Here is a 27,003-nt window from a genome sequence, read left to right on the forward strand (position 1 = left end):
TTAAAACTTTCTCCTCTCACTTATAAATATGCCCCTTAGATTTGAAATTCACCATTCTAGGGAGAAGACATCTACCGTTCACCTTATCTGTACCTGTCATGATTTTATTTTATTTGATAAACCTCTGTAACATCACCCCTCAATCTCCTGCACGCCAGTGTAAGAAGTCCCAGTCTATCCAGGTTCTCCTTATAACTCAAACCCTTCATTTCTGGCAACATCTTGATAAATCTCTTCTGAAATTTCTCCATCTTAATAGTATACCTCATGTAAAAGGGTAGCCAGAACTAGACACAGTCTCCAGAAGAGGCCTCACCAAAGTCCATGTCAACCTTGACATGATGCCCCAACTCCTTTAATCAACGATCTGAGCAATGAAGGCAAGTGTGCTAAATGCTTTCTTAATCACTCTGTCTATATGTGATGGAAACTTCAAAGAATGATATACCCGAACCCCTCGGTCTCTGATTTACAACACCACTCAGGGCCCTACTTTTAATTGTACAACTCCTGCCCATGTTTGTCTTATGAAAGTGCAATACCTCACATTTATTCAAATTAAACTCTATCTGCCAATCTTTAGCCCATTGACCCAATTGATCAAGTTTGTAATTTTAGATAACCTTCTTCACTGCCCACTATACCACTAATTTTGGGGTCATCTGCAAATTTACTATCTGTGCCTTCTGTATCCTCATCTAAAGTCATTTATATAGATGACAAGTAGACCCAGCACCGATCCATGTGGAACATAGCTGGTGAAAGGCCCCCAGTCTGAAAAACAATCCTCCACCATCACCATCTGCCTCCTGCTGCTAATTTTGTATCCAGTTGGCAAGCTCACCTTGAATCTCATGTAATCTAACTTTACTAACTAGTCCATTGTGTAGAACCTTGTCAGAGGCTTTACTAAAGTTGTGCTTGGAATCCCGGTTTTCACTGATTACGTCTAGCCTTTTGTTTAATTCAGCCATGAGATGTGGACATGTGTGTCTGAGAAGATGGTGATGAGCTGTCTTTTTGAACTTATGCTGCAGTCCATTTTGTGTAGGTAGACCCACATTGTCATGAAGGAGGGAGTTCTGCCCATCTTAACTGCATTAGCTCTCCAAATTAGCATCATGACTTAGCGCCATTCTCTTGTGTTTTCTGTATATCCTTGAACGTTGTTTCAATTTAAATAATCATCTAATAGTCTCTTGAATGCCTTAACTGAACCTTATTCGACCATGCTTCCAGATAGTGCAGTCCGGACCGGCAAAGTTTTTTTTCTCACATCATATTTCCTTCTGCAAATTATTCTGGCCCATATCAGCATATCCATTACCTGGTCTGAACCTGGTCCGTATTGGTTTCCTGCAGTGGTCCCCAGGATGACAGATACTTGTCTTTAGCTGATTTGATTCACTACTGTAGTATCAAGAAACAGTTGGAGACGCTGGATGATGTAAAGATTGCGGGCCTGACAACATTCCAGCAAACGTCCTGAAGGCTTGAGTTCCAAAACTTGCCACTCCACTTGCTAAATGCTTCCACTACAGTTTCATCGTTGGCATCCTTCCAACAATGTGGAAAATTGTTCAGATGTGTTCTGCACACATAAAAAAGGACAAATCCAACCCGGCCTTTTCTCACCCTAGCAACCTACTCTCAATCATCAGTAAAGTGGTGGAAGGTGTCATCAAGGAGCACCTACACAGTGATGTCCAATTCGGATTCTGCTAGAGCCACTCAGTTCCTGACCTAATTACAGACTTGGTTCAAACATGGATAGAAGAGCTGAATTAAAGAGGTGAAGTGAAAGTGACAGTTATTGCTATCAGGTCAGCCTGTGACTGAGTGTGGTATCAAGGAGCCCTAGCAAAACTGGAATCAGTGACAATCAGGGGCAAACACTCCGCTGGCTTGAGTAATGGCAGTTGGCACAATTGTTGGAGGTCAGTTGTGTTAGCTGCAGGACATCTCTGCAGGGGTTCCTCAAGGTAGTGACCAAGGCCCAATCATCTTAAGTTGTTCCATCAATAACCTTCCCACCACATGATTCCAAAATGTTCAGCACCGTCTTCAACTGCTCAGATAGCGAAAAAGCCAGTGTCCAATTGCAGCAAGACCTGGACAATTCAGACTTGGGTTGACAAGTGACGTGTAGCTTTCATGTTGCACAAGTACCTAGCAATGACCACCTCCAACAAGAGAGGATACAATCTTCGCCCGTTGATATTGAATGGCGTTACCATCACTGAATCCCCCACTATCGTCAACCTGGGTGTTATCATTGACTAAAAACTCTACTGAACTAGCATATGAACACCACAGTCCAGGTCCAAGCAGATCATTGATTGGCACCACATCATAAACTTTCACTCCTTCCACTATTGATGTTCAGTATGAGCAGTGTGTATAATCTACAGTATGCATTGTACATCTAAAGATCCTCATACAACACCTTCAGTACTGACCACTGCCCTGTGGATGGACAGGGACAGCCAATCCACGGAAATACCACCAACTGCAAGTTTCTGGCCAAGCCACTCACCATCTTAACCTAGATATCATTCCTTCAGTGCTGTGAAGTTAAGGTCCGGGAAATTCATACTTAATGATATCGTGAACCTCTCTGTAGCAAATGCATTGCAGTGGTTCAAGAAAACAGTTCTCCACCATCTTTTCAAGGGCAACCAAAGCTGGGTAATAAAAGCTGGCCTAGCCAACGATGCACACACTCCATGAGTTAATGAGTAAAGTGAATCACAGACAACATTAAATCAGAACCGTGGTGGAGCAGATAATTGGGCTGCTGAAGATGTAGTTCTGCTGCATGAATGGTTTGTGGGTCCCCTGCAGTATATCTTGGAAAGTGTAATTCTAACTAGCATTATGCACAATTTGTAAAATCTGGGCGGACAAAAGGGAATACAGTTGATGATGAGGAATTGAGAGAACAGAAGCAGTTTTTTGAGGGGGAGGATGAATGAAGAGGAGGAAGGTCAACTTGAGTGTTACAGAGATGAACTGCTTCAAGCCAGATAGTTGGCATCAACATGCAAGTACTTGGTTTGTGTTCTGGAGAAAAATAGAATAGAATGGCAATTTATTCTCGCTTGTATTTATCTAAATGCAGTGTGATGTGTATATGTCACCACAGTTGAAGGCCAGTTTAGTTACAGGTTGATAAAAATAAGTAATTAAGGCAAAGTTAGGACAAAATTAAGCTTTTGTTCCCTCCAAGACAATTGGGGTTTCTGGAGTGGCTAAGGAAAATCACAGCTGAAGCAAACCCCACCCACCCCCCCCCCCCCCCCCCCCACCGAGGCTGCAGAAGGAGGAGTTTCAGATCAGTCCCACTACACTGCCACTGCCAAAGCTGACACTGAAGCCACTGCATCCTTGCCATAGAAAGGAGGGCAAGACTGGACCCACTAAGGTGCCGACGCTGAAGTTGTCACTGGACCTGAGGCCACTTCAGTCACTTCCCAAAGCTGCCACATTGCCACCATAACCATGAGGAATGAACTGGAGTCACCGTGCCCCACTGCTGGCACTACTGCTAAATTGAATGGATTAGACCACCGACGATGTCAAAGTTGCCGCAGGAACGGACACCAGGATCCAGCACTTTGCCGTCACTATAGCAGGCCCTTGCAAACTTCCTCCACTGCAGCTGCAGAAAAGATGAACTTTGACACAAAAGAGAAATGAAGCATCAAAACAAAATAAAGAAGAACACAGTCTCAGTTTATTTTGTTTTTGTTAGTGTTGTGGGTAAACCACCACAAGTAACTTTTAATTTGGCTAATTATTAAGATATCTTAAATTCAGTAAAGTACTGAAACAATGATTTAAGATTTATTGCATTGTAGCAACCAAAAGAAGACCCCTCAAGTAAGCAAGTTGAGCCTCATATCACAAATTGGCTATTTATTGGCAGATTAATGGTGGAATTTAGCTATGATTCTAGCCAAACAGTATCTGTCTGTGATTTCCCGTGTTTGATCCTTTTGTAGTGTTGTTTTTCGAAGTTCTGTTAGTGGAGAGTTCTGGATTTGCTTGCTTGTACATTTTTTTTGCCCTTCAGGTCCATGATGTGCTATTATTGATGATTCTCTAGATGCTTTCATCGAAAATATTGATTGATCCTCTGGAAGCCTTGAGTCTGTGGCTTGCTTCGTTATCAGAAGTAACTCCTTTGTTCCTTGTTACGTTTCGTGTCAGCTGCTTTTTTGAAAACAGAGCTTTCCTGTGATTAATTCCTAAAGTTCTTCTGCAGGGCATCAGGTGTCCATGTGGTACAAAACACTCAGTTATCAAGCAGCTATCAAAACAGTTTGTTCATGTAGCCTTGACTCCTCCTTTTCTCAGACATGGCTCATTGCTTTCAATTCCTGTATAAGTTTGTCCTTGTCCTCTAATAATTTATTTTGGATAGAATTATTGCTGCTTCTTTCAATCTATGGGAATAGTTATTAAAGTTCTGAAGTTTACACTATCTCATCAGCTTCTGTGGCTATAACTTTTGGAATTGTATGAATGCCATCCTATATGGCATACCACAGCAAAATGATAATAAGCTTTATTAAGTTTTGCACAAGCAGTGGGAGAGTGCACAACTGGAATAAGACACATGCCAACATGAGTGGGTTTCTGGGAATTTAGAGCATTGTAGGAATTCAGTCTGGAGGTGAAGCGGTGCTTTATAGTTTTTTTTGGTCCATCATTTAAAAGGTCTTTCTAACAGGGTAAATTGAGGCCCAGGATCAGGTACCCACTACAAAACAGAGAGTGGTATCACAGGAAAATATAGGTACATCGGTTGATAATGTAAGCCACCAGGCATGGTGGGCTGAGGGGCCTGTTTCTGTGCTGTGCTGTTATGTGTAATTTGAATATCTTTTGTAAATTGCTTGCAGATTAAAGGTAAATGGGAGAAATAATTTACAGATTAAAAAAGAAACTAAAGACAGTTGCTAAAGAAATGATTGAAGCAGTGAGCTGATTGGCTGTTGAGCACCTACCTTTCAAGACTAACCCTAATTAAAGTTAATTAAAGTGAAAAATTACTAAGGGATTAAGTGAACATTTACTAAAATGCACTAGAGGTAAGAAGCAGTCAGAGAATAAGATGTGCTCCTTGGCCTGCTGTGTTCATCCACCTCCACACTTTGTTATCTCAGATCTCCAGCATCTGCAGTTCCAATTATCTCAGAAAATGAGATAAGGAGAGTATCTTTTCAGATCTTGTAGTTAGAAAAGTCAAGGAAGACTAAATAAGCTTAATTTTAAATCATGGCAGGTGAGGATAGTTGAGTGATATGTTTGACCTGTCATACGGGAAGTCTTGGCTCCTACCAAAATCCAAGTGGACAGGAAATGCTCCCAACTACGCAAACTGGATCTTTTTGCTGGTACTCAAGCAGCTGCTGGAAAAACTGTGATACATTTGCAAAGCCAAGAGTTATATGGATAGCACATTTAGAGAGGTGGTCATACCGCAGCTCAGAGGACTGAAGGAAATGAGGGAAAAAGTGACTATCAGGTCTCTTGGGGTCCTGCTCAGAAACTAGTTTACCATTTCAGAAGCTGGCAAAGATGCTAGTTACTCTGGATAGCAGACAGAATCAAGCTTCTGACACCACAAGCAGTCTGACTATACGAAAGGAAAGAAATGAGAAAAAAGGAGCAAAGTTAAGGGGATCCGTTGCATCAGGAACAGACTCGCCTTTACGTGACCATAGATGTGACTCCAGAACCAGGGTCAGGGTTGACATTGAATGGCTGCAGGCCATTCTGAATGGGAGAGTGTTAGGACAGACACTGGACCTGAAACGTTAACTCTTTTTCCTTCTCCACAGATGCTGCCAGACCTGCTGAGCTTTTCCAGCAACTTTGCTTTTGTTCCTGATTTACAGCATCCACAGTTCTTTTGGTTCTTAGGACAGAAATCATGGCACTCAATGATATCAGCTATGTAGGTAGAATGAGGGATGAGGTCTTGGATCAAGAGTACAGGGAATTGGGCAGTCGATCAAAAAGCAGGACCTTGAAAGATATGATCTCCAGATTATACCTCATTTCATGCGCTAATGAGCACCGGAACTGTTTCTGGGGAGGGTGTGACATCTACAAACAGGGTGACCTGCATCTAAACCAGCACAGGACCAACATCCTTGTGGGAAGGTTTGCTAGTGCTGTTGGACAAGGCCAGCAATCACACAATACTAGGTTGTAGTCCAACAGGTTTATTTGCAAGCACAACCTTTTAGAGTGTAGCCTCACTGTCAAATGAAGTGAGAAAGAAACACACAGAACACAGAATGTATAAGTAAAAGATCAAAGGGTCACCCAACTGACGAGGATGTATTAAACAAACTGAACATGTTGGTAAATCTTTAATCAGTTAGAAGGCTTTAATTGATTAATATGTAAATGTAAATCCCTGAAATCCTTTCAAATCACTGCCCTTAGAGAACTAAAGATGTTATCAGTGGAAAGAAGAGGTGACATTTCAGGTCAGACAATGCAAGTTGGGTGTGAGGCCTTGTTTAGAATCTGTTTGTGTTTTGGTTTGGAGTCAAACTGGTTTTATTTCAAAAGTACGAATTTATAAAACGCCACATTGACTGACTGTCTATAAATTGTGTGCTTATAGAACAAAATAGAATGTATCCGCAAATACAAATTCATCTCATAGATTTGTGTGGGATCTGGGGGGAGAGTGTACATTGTTGTGGGGTCACCTAAAGTGCGATATGAACCCAAGATCATATATTGAGGCCATTCTCATGGGTACTGAAATTGGCTATCAGCCTCTGTTCAGCAACTCTGCATTATTTCATATCCTGAAGTCCACTTTGGAGGACATTTACCTGAAGATTTGACGCTGAATGTCCTTGACTGCTGAAGTGCTCCCCCACTGGGAAGGAACTAGCTGTGAAGAGAGGTTGAGTAGATTAGGATCATTTACATGAGAAAGATGGAGGTTGCGGGGGGGACCTGATTGAGCTGTACAATATCATGAGAGGCATAGACAGGGTGGATAGCAAGAAGCTTTTCCTCAGTTGGGGTGGGGTTTAAATTACTAGGGGTCACGATTTCAAGGTGAGAGGGGAAAAGTTTAAGTGAGATATGCATGGAAGGTTCTTTGCACAGAGGGTGGTGGGTGCCTGGAACGCGTTGCCAGTGGAGGTGGTAGAGGCAGGCAGGATAGCGTTATTTAACATGTATCAAGACAGATACATGAATGAGCAGGGAGTAAAGGGATACAGATGCTTGGAAAGTAGGTGACATGTTTAGATAGAGCATATGGATCGGCGCAGGCTTGGAGAGCCAAAGGGCCTGTGTGCTGTAATTTTCTTTGTTCTTTGAACATCCCTGTTTTGGTGATTGTTGCATGGTGTCCATTCATCTGTTGTCGCAGTGTCTGCATGGTTTCGCCAGTATACCATGTCTCCGGGCATCCTTGCCTGCAGTGTATGAGATAGACAATGTTGGCTGAGACCCATGAGTATCTGCCATGCACATGGTGGGTGGTGTTCCCACATGTGACGGTAGTGTCAATGTCAAAGATATGACATGTCTTGCAGAGGTTACCATAACAGGGTTGTATAGTATTGTGGCCAATGTTGTCCTGAAGGCTGGGTTGTTTTCTGTGAACAGTCGTCTGTTTAAGGTTTGGCAGTTGTTCGAAGTTGAGAAGTGGAGGCATGGGGAAGAACCTGGTGAAGTGCGTATCATCATCAATAATGTGTTGAAGGCTATGAAGAACAAAGCGTAATTTCTGTGCTCCTGGGAAGTATTGGATGACAAAGGGTACCCTATTGGTCGTGTCCCTGTCTGTCTTCTGAGGAGGTCATTACGTCTTTTTGCTGTGGCACGTCAGAACTGGCAGTCATTGAGTTGGCTTCATATCCTGTTCCCACAAGGGTGTCCTTCAACACCTTCAGGTGTCTGTTGTGTTCCTTCTCATCCAAACAGGTCCTGTGTATGTGTAGCGCTTGTCTGTAGGGAGTGGCTGTTCTAATATGTTTAGGGTGGAAGCTAGAGAAGTACAGCATCGTGAGTTATCTGTAGCTTGTGGAAGAGTGAGATATTGAGGTATCTGTCCCTGATGGAGATGCATGTGTCCAAGAATGAGATTGATTGTACACAGTAGTCCATGGTAAGTCTGATGTTGGGATGAAACTTGTTGATATCGCTGTGTAGTTGTTTCAGTGATTTCTTGCCCTGAGTCAAAAGGAAGAAAATGTATCTGGTGTATAGTGTTGTTCGGAGGTTCTGTGCAGCAAAGAAGTCTTGTTCAAACCTGTGCATGAAAATGTTTGCATATTGGGGTGCACATCTGGTCCCCATGGCTGTTCTGTGTGGCTGGATGAAGAATTGGTTGTCAAAGTTGAAGACATTTTGGTTAAGGATGAAGCGGATGAGTTGCAGGACGGCATCTGGAAATTGGCAGTTGTTGGTATTGAGTACTGAGGCTTTTGCAGAGATTCCATCATGGTTGTGGATGCTGGTGTAGTGTGCCAAAACATCCATTGTGACAAGGAATGTTCCTTGATCGACTGGTCCATCAGTGCTAGGTTTCTGTGAGAAATCTGTAGTGTTGTGACAGAAGCTTGTTCAATGGATTTAGGGGGTTTTGTGCTTTTGTTCTCCTAAGATGCTGCTGGGCCTGCTGTGTTCATCCAGCTCCACACTTTGTCATCTCGGATTCTCCAGCATCTTCAGTTCCCATTATCTCTGATACAGCTTTCAGAGCATAGCCCCTTTGTCACGTGAAGAGAGAAACAAACATGCAGAACACAGAACTTATAAGTAAAAGATCAAAGAGTCACACAACTAATGAGGATGTATTAAGTAAACTTAAGATGCTATTAAGTCTTTAATCAGTAAGAAGGTTTTAATTGATTAATATGTATATGTAAATCACTTGCAAATTTCTCTCAAATCACTGTCCTGACAGAACTAAAGGTTTTATCAGTGTAAAGAAGAGACGACATTTTAGGTCAGACAGTGCCTGTTAGGTGTGAGTGCTTGTGGAGAATCTTCTTGTGTTTTGGTTTGGAGTCAGACTGGTTTTATTTCTAAATTAGGTGTTTATAAAACACCACATTGACTAACTGTCTATAAATAGTGTGCTTTTTGAACAAAATAGACTATCTGCAAATACAAATTTACCCCATAGATTTTTGTGTGTGTGTAGGGTGGGGGGGTAGAGGAGGGAGAGAGAGTGAGAGCGTGTATGTGGGGTGGGGGGTGCGAGAGAGTGAAAAACACTCACACACACACAAATATGTGGGGTGAATTTCTGTTTATAGGTACATTCTACTTTGTCCAAAAAGCACACAATTTATAGGCAGTTAGTCAATGTGGTCTGGGTCTAGGCCTGAAATGTCAGCTTTTGTGCTCCTAAGCTGCTGCTTGGCCTGCTGTGTTCATCCAGCTCCACACTTTGTTATCTCAATTTATAGACATTTGGTCAATGTAGTGTTTTATATATTCCTACTTCAGAAATGAAACCAGTCTGACTACAAATCAGAACACAAACAGATTCTAAACAAGGCCTGACACCTAATGTGCATTGTCTAACCTAAAATGTCACATTTTCTTTACACTGATAAAACCTGTATTTCTGTAAGGGCAGTGTCTTGAAAGAAATTCAGAGATTTACATATACATATTAAGCAATTAAAAACCTCTGACTGATTAAACATTTACCAGCATGTTCGGTTTATTTAATACATCCTCATCAATTGTGTGACCCTTTGATATTTTGCTTATAAATTCTGTGTCTTGTGTGTTACTTTCTCACTTCACAAGACAAAAGAGGCTATGCTTTGAAAGCTTGTGTTTTCAAATAAATCTGTTGGGCTGTAACCTGATGTTGTGTGATTTCTGACCTTGTTCACCCCAGTCTAACACTGATATCTCGATATCAGTGCAATTGGGAGGAGTTTAAACAAGTTCAGCAGGGGACACAGTTCATGAGTTCAAAAGTGGCACATCATAGGATGGCACGGTGGCTCAGCAGTTAGCCCTGCTGCCTCACTGCTAAATTGCATATTGTTTCATAAAAGATCCTCGGCAGACATATTGAGCCTCAAGATAGAGAGGTGAGGCTCGATGGCCTATATTTTAATTCCAGGAGTATTATAGGGAGGAAATGAGTGAAGGGTATGGATTGACATATAGAATTGTGCTCCTAAGATGCTGCTTGGCCTGCTATGTTCATTCAGCTCCATACTTTGTTATCTCAATTTACAGACAGTTATCATCACAGAGATGTGGTTGACAGAGCGGCAGGACTGACCACTGAACATTCCAGTGTATTGGATCTTCACACAGGAGAGGGGAAGGTGTAATAAAAGTGATGTCACATTATTGATTAAGGTATCACTTATGATAGAAAGAAAGGATGATATTTTGATGGTAATCAAATGAGTCTTTGTGGGTAGAGTTTGGGAAGGAAAAAGGCAGTGATATTGATGGAAGCATATTATAGACCCCCACCCCCCCCCCCCCAAAAAATGGTCTGTGGACAATTGAAGCACTGAGATATATATATATATACTTCACTGAAGTGAAAACAAAACATAGAACATAAAACTCATTGAGTTTTTTGAGAAGGTGACCAAGCATGTGGATGAGGGTAGGGCAGTTGACGTGGCACGTGGACTTCAGTAAAGCCTTTGATAAGGTTCCACATGGTAGGCTATTGTAAAGAATACAGAGGCACGGGATTGAGGGAGATTTGGCAGTTTGGATTAGAAACTGGCTTTCAGTAAGAAGGCAACGAGTGGTGGTTGATGGAAAATATTCAGCCTGGAGTCCTTTGCAGCGTCCTTAGACACGGGTGAGGTCCCAGAGGACTGGAGACTTGTTTATGTTGTCCCCTTGTTTAAGAAGGGCAGCAAGGATAATCCAGGTAATTTTCGACCGGTGAGCCTGACGTCAGTGATAGGGAAGCTACTGGAGAAGATATTGAGGGATAGGATCTTTTCCCATTTGGAAGATAAAGGGCTTATCAGTGATAGGCAACATGGTTTTGTGCAGGGAAGGTCATGTCTTACCAACTTAATAGAATTCTTTGAGGACGTGACAAAGTTGATTGATGAGGGAAAGGCTGTAGATTTAATATACATGGACTTCAGCAAGGCGTTTGATAAGGTTCCCCATGGCAGGCTGATGGAGAAAGTGAAGTCACATGGGGTCCAGGGTGTGATAGCTAGATGGATAAAAAACTGGCTAGGCAACAGGAGACAGAGGGTAGTAGTAGAAGGGAGTTTCTCAAATTGGAGACCTGTGACCACTGGTGTTCCACTGGGACCACTGTTGTTTGTGATATATGTAAATGATCTGGAGGAAGGTGTAGGTGGTCTGATCAGCAAGTTTGCAGATGACACTAAGATTGGTGGAGTAGCTGATAGTGAAGGGGACTGTCAGATTACAGCAGAATATAGATAGACTGGAGAGTTGGGCAGATAACTGGCAGATGGAGTTCAATCCAGGCAAATGAGAGGCGATGCATTTTGGAACATCAAATTCAAGGGTGAACTATACAGTAAGTGGAAAAGTCCTAGGGAAAATTGATGAACAGAGAGATCTGGGTGTTCAGGTCCGTTGTTCCCTGAAGGTGGCAACGCAGGCCAATAGGGTGGTCCAAAAGGCATATGGCATGCTTTCCTTCATTGGGCAGGGTATTGAGTACAAGAGTTGGCAGGTCATGTTGCAGTTGTATAGGACTTTGGTTCGGCTACATTTGGAGTGCGGTGTGCAGTTCTGGTGGCCACATTATCAAAAGGATGTGGATGCTTTGGAGAGGGTGCAGAGGAGGTTCACCAGGATGTTGCCTGGTATCCAGGGTGCCAGCTGTGAAGAGAGGTTGAGTAGATTAGGATTATTTTCATTAGAAAGACGGAGATTGAGGGGGGACCTGATTGAGGTCTGCAAAAGCATGAGGGGTACAGACAGGGTGGATAGCAAAAAGCTTTTTCCCCCAGAGTGGGGGACTCAATTACTAGGGGTCATGAGTTCAAAGTGTGAGGAGGAAAGTTTTTAAGGGAGATATGCGTGGAAAGTTCTTTACACAGAGGGTGGTGGGTGCCTGTAACATGTTGGCAGCGGAGGTGGTAGACGCAGACACGTTAGCGTCTTTTAAGATATATTTGGACAGGCACATGGATGGGCAGGGAGAAAATAGACACAGACCGTTAGAAAATAGATGACAGGTTAGACGGAGGATCTTGATCGGCGCAAGCTTGGAGGGCCGAAGAGCCTGTTCCTGTGCTGTAGGTTTCTTTGTTCTTTGTCGTTGAGTCAGGTCACTAGTGGTGTGCCTCAAGGATCTGTTTTGGGACCACTGCATTTTCATAAATGTTTTGGATGCATGCATAGGTGGATGGGTTAGTAAGTTTGCAGATGACACTAAAGTCGGTGGAGTGGTGGACAGTGTGGAAGCATGTTGCAGGTTGCAGGGAAACTTGGATAAACTGCAGAATTGGGCTGAAATGTGGCAAATGGAGTTAAATGCGAATAAATGTGAGGTGATTCACTTTGGGAAGAATAACAGGAAGGCAGAATACTGGATCAATGGAAAGTTTCTTGGTAGTGTGGATGTGCAGAGGGATCTTGGTGTCCATGTACATAGATCCCTGAAAGTTGCCACCCAGGTCGATAGTGCTGTTAAGAAAGCTTACGGTGTGTTAGGTTTTATTGGTAGAGGGATTGAGTTCTGGAGCCGTGATGTCATGCTGCAACTGTACAAAACACTAGTGCAGCCTCATTTGGAATATTGTGTGCAGTTCTGGTCGCCCCATTACAGGAAGCATTGGAAAAGGTGCAGAGGAGATTTACCAGGATGTTGCCTGGTCTGGAGTGCAGGCCTTGTGAAGAAAGGCTGAGGGACGTGGGTCTGTTCTCATTGGAGAGAAGAAGGCTAAGAGGGGATTTAATAGAGACATACAAGATGATCAGAGGATTAGATTCAGTGGACAGTGAGAACCCTTTTCTTAGGATGACGGCTTCAGATTGTACAAGGGGCCATCGCTGCAAATTGAGTGGTGATAGATTTAAGACAGATGTCAGGGGCAGGTTCTTTAATCAGAGAGTGGTAAGGGCGTGGAACACCCTGCCTGCCAATGTAGTTAAGGAACAAAGAACAAAGAAAATTACAGCACAGGAACAGGCCCTTCGGCCCTCCAAGCCTACGCTGATCAAGATCCTCTGTCTAACCTGTCATCTATTTTCTGACAGTCTGTGTCCATTTGCTCCCTGCCCATCCATGTACCTGTCCAAATATATCTTAAAAGACGCAAACGTGCCTGCGTCTACCACCTCTGCTGGCAACACGTTCTGGGCACCCACCACCCACTGTGTAAAGAACTTTCCACGCATATCTCCCTTAAACTTTCCTCCTCACACTTTGAACTCATGACCCCTAGTAATTGAGTCCCCCACTCTGGGAGAAAAAGCTTTTTGCTATCCACCCTGTCTATACCCCTCATGATTAACTCAGCCATATTAGGGGCATTTAAACAGTCCTTGGATAAGCATATGGATGATGATGGGATAGTGTAGAGGGAGGGACTTAGATTAGTTCACAGGTCAGCACAACATCGAGGGCCGAAGGGCCTGTTCTGCGCTGTATTGTTCAATGTTCTGTTGTGATTTCATCCTTCCTATTCCTGAGATCCACCCATAATGCCTCACGACAAGATCCTTCCGACATGTCCTTCCTCAACACAGACGTTTTTTCTCAGGATGGAAACTACAAGAGAGCACAGCTTCAAGGAGAGAGGGGGATAATGTAACGGAAAAGTGAAGGGAAAATTTTTCACAGGGGGTGGTCAGTGCCTGGAACACACTGTCGGTGGTGGTAGCGGAAGCAGGTATGTTTTCAACTTTTTGAGGTGTATCTTCAATGGGAGGTATGTAGAGGGATAGAAACTGCACATGGACAAAAAGGAGGGGGTTTAAAGGATTAAGAATTGGCATAGGCTTGGTGGGCCAAAGGGCTTGTTCTTGTGCTATATTGAATTGTTTGGTATTGAATTGTATTGGGTAGTGAATAGAGAATTGGCCAATGGGCAGGAAACAGTGAGTGGGAATAAGAGAATTTGGGAACTGCAGATGCTGGAGAATTCCAAGATAATAAAATGTGAGGCTGGATGAACACAGCAGGTCAAGCAGCATCTCAGGAGCACAAAAGCTGACGTTTCGGGCCTAGACCCTTCATCAGAGAGGGGGATGGGGAGAGGGAACTGGAATAAATAGGGAGAGAGGGGGAGGCGGACCGAAGATGGAGAGTAAAGAAGATAGGTGGAGAGAGTATAGGTGGGGAGGTAGGGAGGGGATAGGCCAGTCCAGGGAAGACAGACAGGTCAAGGAGGTGGGATGAGGTTAGTAGGTAGCTGGGGGAATATGGTATCAATGTGGACTTCACCAGTTTCAAAATCTCCCCTTCCCCTACTGCATCCCTAAACCAGCCTAGTTCGTCACCTCCCCCCACTGCACCACACAACCAGCCCAGCTCTTCCCCTCCACCCACTGCATCCCAAAACCAGTCCAACCTGTCTCTGCCTCCCTAACCGGTTCTTCCTCTCACCCATCCCTTCCTCCCACCCCAAGCCGCACCCCCAGCTACCTACTAACCTCATCCCACCTCCTTGACCTGTCCGTCTTCCCTGGACTGACCTATCCCCTCCCTACCTCCCACCTATACTCTCTCCACCTATCTTCTTTACTCTCCATCTTCGGTCCGCCTCCCCCTTTCTCCCTATTTATTCCAGTTCCCTCTCCCCATCCCCCTCTCTGATGAAGGGTCTAGGCCCGAAACGTCAGCTTTTGTGCTCCTGAGATGCTGCTTGACCTGCTGTGTTCATCCAGCCTCACGTTTTATTATAGTGGGAATAAGGACTTCTTTTTCAGGTTAGTGACCTCTGACTGGAAGTTTCTGCAAGGATCAGCGCTGGGACCACATCTGTTTACATTTTACATTAATGACTTGGAGGAAGGAAGTGAACATGCTGAAATTTACATACAACACAAAAATAGATGGTGCTAGTAAAATCTAGCAGTGATGGATCCTCACTGTTTGGTAACAGTCATTGTCTGGCACATTCTGTGGCACAAATATTACATACCTATTGTCAGCCAAAACCTGGATGTTGTCTAGTCCTTCCCGCGCTATGGACATAGCTTCTTTTGTGACTGAGAGTCAGGAACATCCTATTTCTGACCTTATGATGGAGGGACAGTTATTGATGATGGAGCTGAATAGGGATGAGCCTAGGACACTACCCTGAGGAGCTCCTGCAGTGAAGTCCTAGGGCTGAGACGGTTGACTTCTAACAACCTGAATTATCTCTCTTTGTGCTAAGTATGAATCCGACTCATGGAGAAATGTTGCATAGATTCACGTTGACTTTGATTTTGCTTCGGCCCCTTAATACCACATTCAGTTAAATGCTGCCATTATTTCAAGGGCAGTTATTTGCATTCCAGCTTTGACACTGTGGCTCAACTTGTCCAATCAACTTTGGTGCCGCTATTTTCAAGCCTGATCAGAACAAAAAAACACAAACTTAACTTCATCCAAATTCTCTGATCTATCTTCAGATTGTCGGGGGTGGGGGGGGTAACTCGTGTCTGACTCAGTACAGGAACTGTCCTAGAGAGTGGCACAGAGAACCCGTACATCAGTCATGACCCCTTTTTATGGCACTAAGTGCTGTATTCCAGTTCCATAATATTTCATTCTGGTGGTAGAGTATATCTGTGAATGCATGAATATGTAGCTGTGCAAATACAGTGGTAGGTAGAGTAGTTGAGGTAAAAGGGTAGGTGGGCTTTTGGTTTGGAGGCAGGGTGGTGGAAGAGAAAATGAGTAGGATGGCAAGGTGGCAAAGGTGGTAGTGTGTCAATTGGGTAAGGTGAAAATGTCACAGCTGGATAGAGTGCTGGCTGGGTAAAGTGACAGGGTGGCAGGGTTGTAAAGTCAGATTAGAAGAGGATCTAGGCTGGAGAGTTGCAAGTCCCGAACGCAGTCACAACCCAGTTTCTTGACATGATTCCTTCTTGACACTTCTCCTTCCAAGCCTCCATATTTTATACTCACCACACATTGCAATCATGCTGAATGACCTCTTTTGCAGAATATAACTGGCCCTCATGCATACGTGGACACTGGGTCTTGTTAATGCAGTTACCTTTTGGGCTTCGCACCAAGCTATGAAAGATAATACAAATAAATTAGAACCACCAACACCAGAACAGAGAGGTTCAAGTCAACTATGTCTACACTGTTCTCTCACACTATAGTAACATATGAACAGGAGTAGGTCAGTCAGACTATGGAATCTTCTGATTATCCATGCTAATGCATAGGCTCTAACACCATGGGTCCCTTGGCAGTGCATGGTAAATTATCAAACACCTTATGGAAATCCAAATATATTACATCTTCAGCTTACTACTTAATCATTCTGCATATTATCTCCTTGAATAACAGTTTTATAAATTTGTCAGGCATAATGTCCCCTTCATGAAGCCATACTGACTCATTTTGATCATGTTATGTATTTCTAAATATTCAACTATTACATCCTTTATAATAGATTCTAACATTTTGCCAATGACAGATGATGAGCTATCATGCCTATAGTTACTGTTTCTGGTCTCCCTCCTGTTTTGGGCAAGATTGGTGCATGGAAGTTTTCAAATCCTCCAGGAACTTTCCAGATTCTCAGGATTCTTGGAAGATCCTTCCTAGAATATCCATTACCTCAGTAGCAACTTACTGTAAAATCCAAGAGTGGAATCCATCAGGTCCAGAGAACTTCTCAACCTTATTCTCCATTAATTTCCTAGTACTTTATCTTAAGTGATAGTTATTATGTTTCTCCTCCCCTACCAATATTAGTGAGTTCATTATTTAGCATTCCTGAAATGTTATTAATGTTCCCTACCATGGAGTCTAAAGCAAGGTATTTATTATTTCTGTTGCCACTTCCTGGTTCTTCTCTATTATTTCCCCAGTTTTATTCTTAAGAGGCCTCGTTCATTTTGTCTCTTTCTTCCTTTTTATATATACTATGTGAGTATTGCTAGTTGGGCCAGCACTTATTGTCCCCAATTGCAGTTAGGACAATAAATGTGGGCCTAGAGTCACATGGAGGCCAGACCAGGTAAGGATGACAGTTTCTTTCCCTAAAGGACAATAGTGAAGCAGATGGGTTTTTCCACTAACCAACAGTGAATTTATGGCCTTCGTTAAACTTTTAATTCCATATTTTTAAGGTCCCCGTGACATTGCCTGGTTCTCTGGGTTAATGGCCTAGCAAAATACCACCAGACCTTTGCCTCCTCTTTTTGTCATCTTTCATTGGTTTTCTTTACCAATTTTTAAAAGCAAAAACAACCCAAACACTCTGGTTTATGATGAATCTTTGTCACATGGTATGCTTCTTTCTTTCAGTTTGATACTACTCTTAACTTCCTTGGTTAGCCATGGATGGTCTATCCCTTCCTAGGATCTTCCTTCCTCACTAGGCTATATATTTCCTGTGAATCATAATTTTTGTTCTAAACCACGTGCCATTGTTCCTCAAAAATGTTTTCAGACCAACCTCCTTACCAATCCACTCCAGCAAACTCATCTCTCATTCCTATGCAACTGTTATGATTTAAGTTTAACATGTTTGATTCTGATCCAAGCTTCTCACTCACAAATGTTGTTGGATTGGTCCATGCTCATCTAAATGCCTTTCTCATCATATAATGTACTCTGCTTCCAATGCAGAAACATAGAAAATAGGAGCAGAATTACGAGCCTGCTCCACCATTCAACGTGATCATCACTGAACCGCCGCCTCAATATCAAAACCTGCACTCTCCCCATACCCTCTGATGGCTTTAGTGTTTACTGATCTATTGATTTCTTTCTTAAAGCATATTCATTAACCTGGCCGCTATAGCCTTTATCAGTGAAGAATTCCAGAGGGTCACTGGAACGAAGACATTTTTCCTCTTTGGCTACACCATACCCATAGACCATCAACCCTTTTCTTGAGCACCCTGCCAGGGAAAACATCATTCCTGAATCCAGTCGGTCCGTCAGTAAGAGAGACGAAGGAAGACACAACCTCAGAGTGAGGGATTGAACCTCTAGAACTGACACGAGAAGAATTTCTTCAATCATGAAATGGCTAATCTGTTGATCACATTGAACAAGAACAAAGAAAGTTACAGAGATAATGGGAACTGCAGATGCTGGAGAATCCGAGATAACAAAGTGTGGAGCTGGATGAACACAGCAGGCCAAGCAGCATCTTAGGAGCAGGAACAGGTCCTTTGGCCTTCCAAGCCTGCACTGATATGCTGCCCGTCACAATTAAAATCCCCTACCCTTCTGGGGACTGTATCCCTCTATTCCCATCCTGTTCATATATTTGTCAAGACGCTCTTTAAAAGTCATTATTGTATCTGCTTCCACTACTTTCCCTGGCAGCAAGTTCCAGGCACCTACCATCCTCTGTGTAAAAAACTTGCCTCATACATCACCTTTAAACCTTGCCCCTCGCACCTTAAACCCATGGCCCCTAGTAACTGATTCTTCCACCCTGTGAAAAAGCTTCTGACTGCCCACTTAGTCCATGCCCTTCATAATCTTCCCCATCATCCCCTTCATAAGGGGCAGCACGGTAGCTCAGTGGTTAGCACTGCAGCCTCACAGCACTAGGGACCTGGGTTCGATTCCAGCCTTGGGCAAGTGTCTGTGTGGAGTTTGCACATTCTCCCCGTGTCTGCGTGGGTTTCCTCCCACAGTCCAAAGATGTGCAGGCTAGGTGGATTAGCCATGGTAAATTGCCTGTAGTCTTCATGGGTGTGTGGGTTACAGTGGGATGGGTCTGGGTGGGATGCTTCAAGGGGCAGTGGTGACTTGTTGGGCCAAAGGGCCTGTTTCCACACTGTAGGGAATCTAATCTAATAGAACAATACGGCACAGTACAGGCCCTTCGGCTCATGTTGCTGTGCCAACCTATTATCCTACTAAGATCAAAGTAGCCTGCGTATCCTACATTATACTATCGTCCAGGTGCCTATCCAAGAACCATTTAAAAGTGTCTAAAGTATCTGACAAAAGGGTAAATTCATTCGATGATTCCATTTTCCTCAACATTAAATTGGGCTAATCATAGCGTAAACAGCCTAGAGGGGGGCAGGTTTCTTAAAGGGCAGCTTTGATATTTGCATTAGATCTTTACATTTGTAGCAGGCCAGGAATGATGGAGGTTGAGTTAAGCGCACTAGCACAAAGGGCCATCACATTATTTGGGGAAATTTAAGGTGGGATCTGCACATCAATTACATTGTTGAATGTGCTAACAGCCTTTAGTGCTTCAGAAGCAGAAATTAGCTGTGTTATTCTGCTGCTCCAATTGCCTAACATCTGTACTTGGTACTTGCAGACACATCTTAAAGCTGCTACTCAGCTAAGGAATCCTTAATAGGTTGTTGAATTAACATTTAGATGATAAGATATAAGAATAATCTGATACCTTGTCTCATTCTGTCATGATCATATCTTTTTGGAGCACTAAATTCTTGAGAAGATTTGTAGCTCGTGTTGTGGGTGATGTTGCAGACTTGCTCACTGAGCCGGTGCGTTTGATTGCAGAAGTTTTGCCACGCTGCTAGGTAACATCATCACTGCACCTGCAGTGAAGTGTTGGTGTTCTGTCCCGCTTGTTATTTATATGCCTCAGTTTGCTGGGGTGGTTGGTATTACTTCCTGTTGTGTTCTTCGGTTGTTTGTATATTGAGTCCAGTTCAGTGTGTTTGTTGATAGAGTTCTGGTTGGACTGCTAGGCCTCCAGGAATTCCCTGGCATATTTCTGTTTGGTCAAATGGCCTAATTTCTGCTTCTATGTCTTATGGTCTTATAGCAGGAGAATGGGGTTGAGGAACTTATTGACCATAATTGAATGGTGGAGCAGACTTGATGGGCCGAATGGCCTCATTTACCCTCCTATGTTTTGTGGACTTATGGCTTGTGCTATTATGGATGTGTTGTTCGAGTCGAATGCATGACCTTTGTTGTAGCGTCTACTGAGACCAGTGAGAATTAGATTAGATTCCTTACAGTGTGGAAACAGGCCCTTCGGCCCAACAAGTTTACACTGCCCCTTGAAGCATCCCACCCAGTCCCATCCCTCTACAACCCCCACACCTCTGAAACACTATGGGCAATTTAGCATGGCCGATCCACCTAGCCTGCACATCTTTGGACTGTGGGAAGAAACCGGAGGAAACCCACGCAGACACGGGGAGAATGTGCAAACTCAAGGAACAGAGGGATCTTGGTGTGCAGATACATAGATCCCTTAAAATGGCCACCCAAGTGGACAGGGTTGTTAAGAAAGCATATGGTGTTTTGGCTTTCATTAACAGGGGGATTGAGTTTAAGAGTCGTGAGATCTTGTTGCAGCTCTATAAAACTTTGGTTAGACCGCACTTGGAATACTGCGTCCAGTTCTGGTCGCCGTATTATAGGAAAGATGTGGATGCTTTGGAGAGGGTTCAGAGGAGGTTTACCAGGATGCTGCCTGGACTGGAGGGCTTATCTTATGAAGAGAGGTTGACTGAGCTCGGACTTTTTTCATTGGAGAAAAGGAGGAGGAGAGGGGACCTAATTGAGGTATACAAGATAATGAGAGGCATAGATAGAGTTGATAGCCAGAGACTATTTCCTAGGGCAGAAATGGCTAGCACGAGGGGTCATAGTTTTAAGGTGGTTGGTGGAAAGTATCGAGGGGATGTCAGAGGTGGGTTCTTTACACAGAGAGTTGTGAGAGCATGGAATGCGTTGCCAGCAGCAGTTGTGGAAGCAAGGTCATTGGGGTCATTTAAGAGACTGCTGGACATGTATATGGCCACAGAAATTTGAGGGTGCATACATGGATCAATGGTCAGCACAACATTGTGGGCTGAAGGGCCTGTTCTGTGCTGTACTGTTCTATGTTCTATGTTCAACACAGACAGTCGCCCGAGGCTGGAATTGAACATGGATCCCTGGTGCTGTGAGGCTGCAGTGCTAACCACTGAGCCACTGTGCTGTCTCTGAGACACTGTCGTTTCTCTTGATGGCTGATTGCTATTTTTGTATCCTTATTGTCCGTTTTCTTCCAGTTTAGCCTATGTAATGTTTCTCACAGTCCCCGCATGGTATTTTGGGTATCCCAAAAAGCACAATCGGCTGTTACCTCCATGGCACACCACAACAAGAAGACACAACACCGCCAGACACACTAGTCACCCTACTGCACAGCAGGGACGTATCAGAGATGACCACAAGACTATTCAGACCCTTAAGTATCAGGGTAGCCCACAAACCAACAACCACCCTGTGATAGCTACTGGTGAACATAAAGGACCCCGTACCCACAACTAATAAAACTAACATAATATACAAAATACAAAAGCTAGGGAAAATAATTAGTTTGGGCAAGGACCCAGAAAGGAAATTTTATGTAGGGGCAAAAGCATTAACACATTAAATAAAAACTTTGCATCCATCTTCCCAATGGGTGTTCATGATGTGAAGGTTAAACTAAAAGAAAAGACGATTACAGACAATTTAAAAAAAGGGAGTTAAGGCTTAGAGAACAGAATTACATTACTGAAATTTACCTAGGCGATATATATTGCTTGTAAAATTGTTGGAAAAAATGCAGAAATGGAAATCTTAATCAAAAAAGTCTTTCATTTTGCATTTGGCATGACAACAGAACCTGGGGAATGGGGGATTGCAAATGTTATTCAGGAACCGGAATAAACTAGGAGACTTACAGGGCTGGTGCATAATCAGAATTCATTTAAATCAAGTATTGGGAACAAAATGAAATTTAATTTGGCGAATTCTGGTTAATTAGGTTGACAAATATGGATCTGTTTACCATAAGTTGAATTTTACTATGTTAATTGAATTACTTGAGGTAACAGGTTAATCAAGTTAGTGCAGTAAACGTACATCTGTTTGGGGGAGGCGATGGCCTGTTGGTGTTATTGCTGGACTGTTAACCCAGAAATGTTCTGGGGACCTTGGCTCAAATCTCTACCACAGAAGGTAGCAGAGTTTGAATTCAATAAAGTATCTGGAATTAAGAATGTAATGATGACTGTGAATCCATTGCCAATTGTCCAAAAAGCTCACTAATGTTCTTTTGGGAAGGAAACTGTCATCCTTACGTGGTCAGGCCTGCGTGTTAACTCCAGACCCCCAGCAATGGTGTTGACTGTTAACTACCCTCTGGGTAATTAGGGGATGGGCAATAAATGCTGCCCAGTCAGAGACGCCTTAATCCTGTGAACAAATAGAAAAAAAATGCCTTAATAAGATGATGCAAATCTGGGAATGAAGAGGAAAAAGACATGGATTTACTTGGTGACAGAAAACAAAATGTAATGGTGAATGGATGTTATTAAGATTTGGGAGGGCTTGCAGTGGTGCTCCTGAGGGTTTAATTTTGGGTTCTGTGCTCTTCAGTTTCGATAAATGATTTAGGTCTGTGTGTAGAGAAAAACATTATAAAGTTTATAGGTGTTACTGCAATAAATTGTGTTTGATATGAAACTTGACAAAGTCTCGATGCAGATACATGTGCCAAGTAGCCTCCACTGTGCCATATTGCTCATGTGATTCAGTGATAAATGGATGGTGTTGAAGGTAGCTTGGCACGCATTTAGGATGACTTACAATATTATTAGGTCAGCAGATGCATTACAGATTGAGGTCAGTATGGATAAGTTGAAGTGATATCAAGTGATATGAAGTGGGAGAACTAACATGGAAAGTCAGAATATTAGGCATGACACTAGAAAAATATAGATGAGAAAAGTTGGTGCCTATATTTTGGCTTTCATTAATAGGGGGATTGAGTTTAAGAGCCGCGAGGTTTTGCTGCAGCCTGGTGAGACCACACTTCGAATATTGTGTCCAGTTCTGATTGCCCTATTATAGGAAAGATGTGTAGGCTTTGGAGAGGGTGCAGAGGTGGTTTATCAGGATGCTGCCTGGACTGGAGGGCTTGTCTTACGAGGAGAGGTCGACTGAGCTCGGACTTTTCTCTCTAGAGAGAAGGAGGAAGAGAGGTGACCTGATCGAGGTGTACAAGGTAATGAGAGGCATGGATAGAGTCGATAGCCAGAGACTTTTCCCCAGGGCAGGATTGACTGCAACGAGGGGTCATAATTTTAAGGTGTTAGGAGGAAGGTATAGAGGAGATGTCAGAGGGAGATTCTTCACCCAGAGAGTTGTGAGCGCATGGAATAGTTTACCAGTGGTAGTCGTGGAAGCGGAGTCATTAGTGACATTTAAGCGACTGCTGGACATGCACATGGACAGCAGTGAATTGAGGGGAATGTAAGTTAGGTTACTTCATTTTTGGATAAGGATTAATCCACGGCACAACATCGTGGGCCGAAGGGCCTGTACTCGGCTGTACTTTTCTATGTTCTATGTTCTATGTCCACAAAGTTGAAAAATAGTTTAAAAAGGTACATGTATGTCTTGGTATTATATTTGAGGAGTATAATATGAAAGCAGAGATCAAGCTTGTAAAGGTATAAATCACGGATTAAGACATAGCTGGACGTCACACATCAGGAAAAAATGTCCCTTGAAACCAGAGGTGCTTTACCAGAATGTTCCCACAGAATGAGGGGCTTATATCCCGAGGAGAGGTTGGAAAAGACAGAAAGGTTCTACTTGGAACAGCAACTAACTTTAATAGAAATTTCGAAGGATGAGGGTTTTGATAAAGTCAACTGTTGAAAAAATGTTCCCATCACATGTGATTCAATAAATAGGGACTCCATTTTTGGAATGATTGATGTAGTAAACATTTTGAAAAGAGCATTGCTGGGCATCTCACTTGAGGACACGTACAAATACCTGAAAAAGGCTAAAGATTATCTTTACTAGGTATTACCAGAAATGAGGACAGAAATTTGACAGGTGAAGAGATTACTTTGAGATGGAGAAGGTTAAAATTTGATTTTCATGTGGAGTTTCAAAATGGTGAGAGGTTTTGATGGAACAGATGGGAATAACAACTTTGTGTAGTAATGGGTCAGTAATGAAAGATCGTAAATTTTTAAACATCATAAAATGATCCATAAATGAACATGTGATAAAGTTTAAGTGCAATTTACTACAGATGCTGTAAACTGTACTGAAAACGACAAATGCTGGAGATCACAGCAGGTCAGACAGCAGCCATGGAGAGAGAGCAAGTTAACTTTTGGAGATGAGGTGACTCTTCTTCAGAGGTCTGCTGAAGAGTTATCAGTCTCAAAATATTAGCTTGCTTCCTGTCCATGGATGCTGTCTGACCTGTTATAATCTCCAGTATTTGTTGTTTTCAGGACATGATAAAGCTTCTAACTCAGAGTTATCTGTATTTGGAACATTCAGCCGAGAAGTTGGTGGAACTGATTCCAAAAATAATTTGAAGAGGGAGTTGCTCAGGTTCCTGAAGATGAGGATCTTAGTGTTGCAGTCAATAAGCAAGAACTTTCGGTACTAAGCACAAGTGGTTCTTTATGCTGTTAGAATAAGTCATCAGCTGAATGCCCACTTTCTGTGCATTAAGTTTCTATGATTCATTGAAATGTCACTAAAATATAACTTTATTAACAAATGAAACTATATGTGCAAAATGAGCAGCAGATTACATTTTCATCAAGTTATTAATTTAGGAAAGAAATGCCTTTAAATAAGCTTAACCCAGTTAAAAACTTACAGAATAGCAACACAGTGAACAATGCGAGATGCTAACCAAAGCGCTATGTTAGTGTTTTAAGACATAATTAGTCCACTTTGTAAAATGACATTTCTTTTTTTACAGATTACAATTTACAGGTTGCTATAACAGAAAGCCTGTGTAGAATGACATCTGAGACTCAACGGCAAGAAATGGCTGATGAATGGTTTTGCATGGAGTTTGTTGCTGATGCATTTAAAAGAATTAAGGATTCTGAATTTGAAACAGTAAGGACATTATGTTTAATTTAAAAATGGAGAATATTGTGATTACTGAGCAGGCAAAGCAATATTTGTGTTTGGAGGAACAAGCTAATAGTTTAAAAACAGAAGCTGCTGGAAAAGCTTGACAGGTCTGGCAGCATCTGTGAAGTAAAAAATCAGAAAAATGGAAGGGTCACCGGACCTGAAGTATTATCTGAGATAACAAAGTGTGAAGCTGGATGAACACTGCAGACCAGGCAGCATTTTAGGAGTACAAAAGCTGACGTTTCGGGCCTAGGCCCTTCATCAGAGAACGGGATGGGGAGAGGGTTCTGAAATAAATAGGGACAGAGGGAGAGGTGGATCGAAGATGGACAGAGGAGAAGATAGGTGCAGAGGAGAGTAGGGGTGGGGAGGTAGGAAGGGGATAGGTTAGCCCGGGGAGGAGGGACAGGTCAAGGACGCGGGATGAGGTTAGTAGGTAGGAAATGGAGGTGCGGCTTGAGGTGGGAGGAGGGGATATGTGAGAGGAAGAACAGGTTAGGGAGGCGGGGACGAGCTGTGCTGGTTTTGGGATGCAGTGGGGGGAGGGGACGAGCTGGGTGGTTTTGGGATGCAGTGGGGGAAGGGGAGATTTTGAAGCTTGTGAAGTCCACATTGATACCATTGGGCTGCAGGGTTCCCAAGCGGAATATGAGTTGCTGTTCCTGCAACCTTCGGGTGGCATCATTGTGGCACTGTAGGAGGCCCAGGATGGACATGTCATCTAAGGAATGGGACGGGGTGTTAAAATGGTTTGCGACTGGGAGGTGCAGTGGTTTACTGCGAACCGAGCAGAGGTGTTCTGCAAAGCGGTCCCCAAGCCTCCGCTTGGTTTCCCCAATGTAGAGGAAGCCATAACGGCTATAGTGGAGGCAGTATACCACATTGGCAGACGTGCAGGTGAACATCAGCTTGATATGGAAAGTCATCTTGGGGCCTGGGATGGGGGTGAGGGAGGAGGTGTGGGGGCAAGTGTAGCATTTCCTGCGGTTGCAGGGGAAGGTGCCGGGTGTGGTGGGGTTGGAGGGGAGTATGGAGCAGACAAGGGAGTCCCAGAGAGAGTGGTCTCTCCGGAAGGCAGACATGGGAGGGGATGGAAAAATATCTTGGGTGGTGGGGTTGGATTGTAGATGGTGGAAGTGTTGGAGGATGATGCGTTGTGTCCGGAGGTTGGTCGGGTGGTGTAGGAAGACTAGGGGGATTCTCATAGGGCGGTCATTGCGGGGGCAGGGTGTGAGGGATATGTTGCAGGAAATGCGAGAGACATGGTCGAAGGCGTTCTAGACCACTGCGGCGGGGGGCAAGTTGCGGTCCTTGAAGAACGCGGAAATCTGGGATGTGCGGGAGTAGAATGCCTCATCCTGGGAGCAGATGCGGCGGAGGCGAAAGAATTGGGAATAGGGGATAGAGTTTTTGCAGGAGGGTGGGTGGGAGGAGGTGTATTCTAGGTAGCTGTGGGAGTCGGTGGGTTTGAAATGGACATCAGTTTCTAGCTGGTTGCCTTGGATGGAGACAGAGAGGTCCAGGAAGGTGAGGGATGTGTTGGAGAATGTCCAGGTGAACTTGAGATTGGGGTGGAAGGTGTTGGTGAAGTGGATGAACTGTTCGAGCTCCTTTTGGGAGCAAGAGGCAGCGCCGATATCATCAATGTAACAGAGGAAGAGGTGGGATATCTCCGATACCACCTCCTACCGTCCCCTGGATTACAACCCCACCCCTGAGCACCAAACCATCATCTCCCAAACCATTCACAACCTCATCACCTCAGGTGACCTCCCACCCACAGCCTCAAACCTTACTGTTCCCCAACCCCGCACTGCCCGCTTCTGTCTCCTTCCCAAAACCCACAAACCTGCCTGCCCTGGTCGACCCATTGTTTCCTCCTGCTCCTACCCCACCGAACTCACCTCCACCTATCTGGACTCCATTTTCTCCCCCTTGGT

The 27,003-nt window shown here is 43.6% G+C and overlaps 1 protein-coding gene across 1 annotated transcript in view; it reads left to right on the top strand.

Annotated features, from left to right (window-relative positions):
• The window catches only part of sycp2l (synaptonemal complex protein 2-like), a 374,186-nt gene that overhangs the window by 85,199 nt on the left and 261,984 nt on the right, over positions 1–27,003 (top strand). Inside the window, exon 9 of the mRNA XM_059652659.1 lies at positions 24,900–25,042. Within this exon, the coding sequence (XP_059508642.1) occupies positions 24,900–25,042 (143 nt within the window). The remainder of the gene's footprint in view (positions 1–24,899; positions 25,043–27,003) is intronic.

This window comes from Stegostoma tigrinum, chromosome 19 (genome assembly GCF_030684315.1).
Source record: "Stegostoma tigrinum isolate sSteTig4 chromosome 19, sSteTig4.hap1, whole genome shotgun sequence".
NCBI classification, from domain to species: Eukaryota; Metazoa; Chordata; class Chondrichthyes; order Orectolobiformes; family Stegostomatidae; genus Stegostoma; species Stegostoma tigrinum.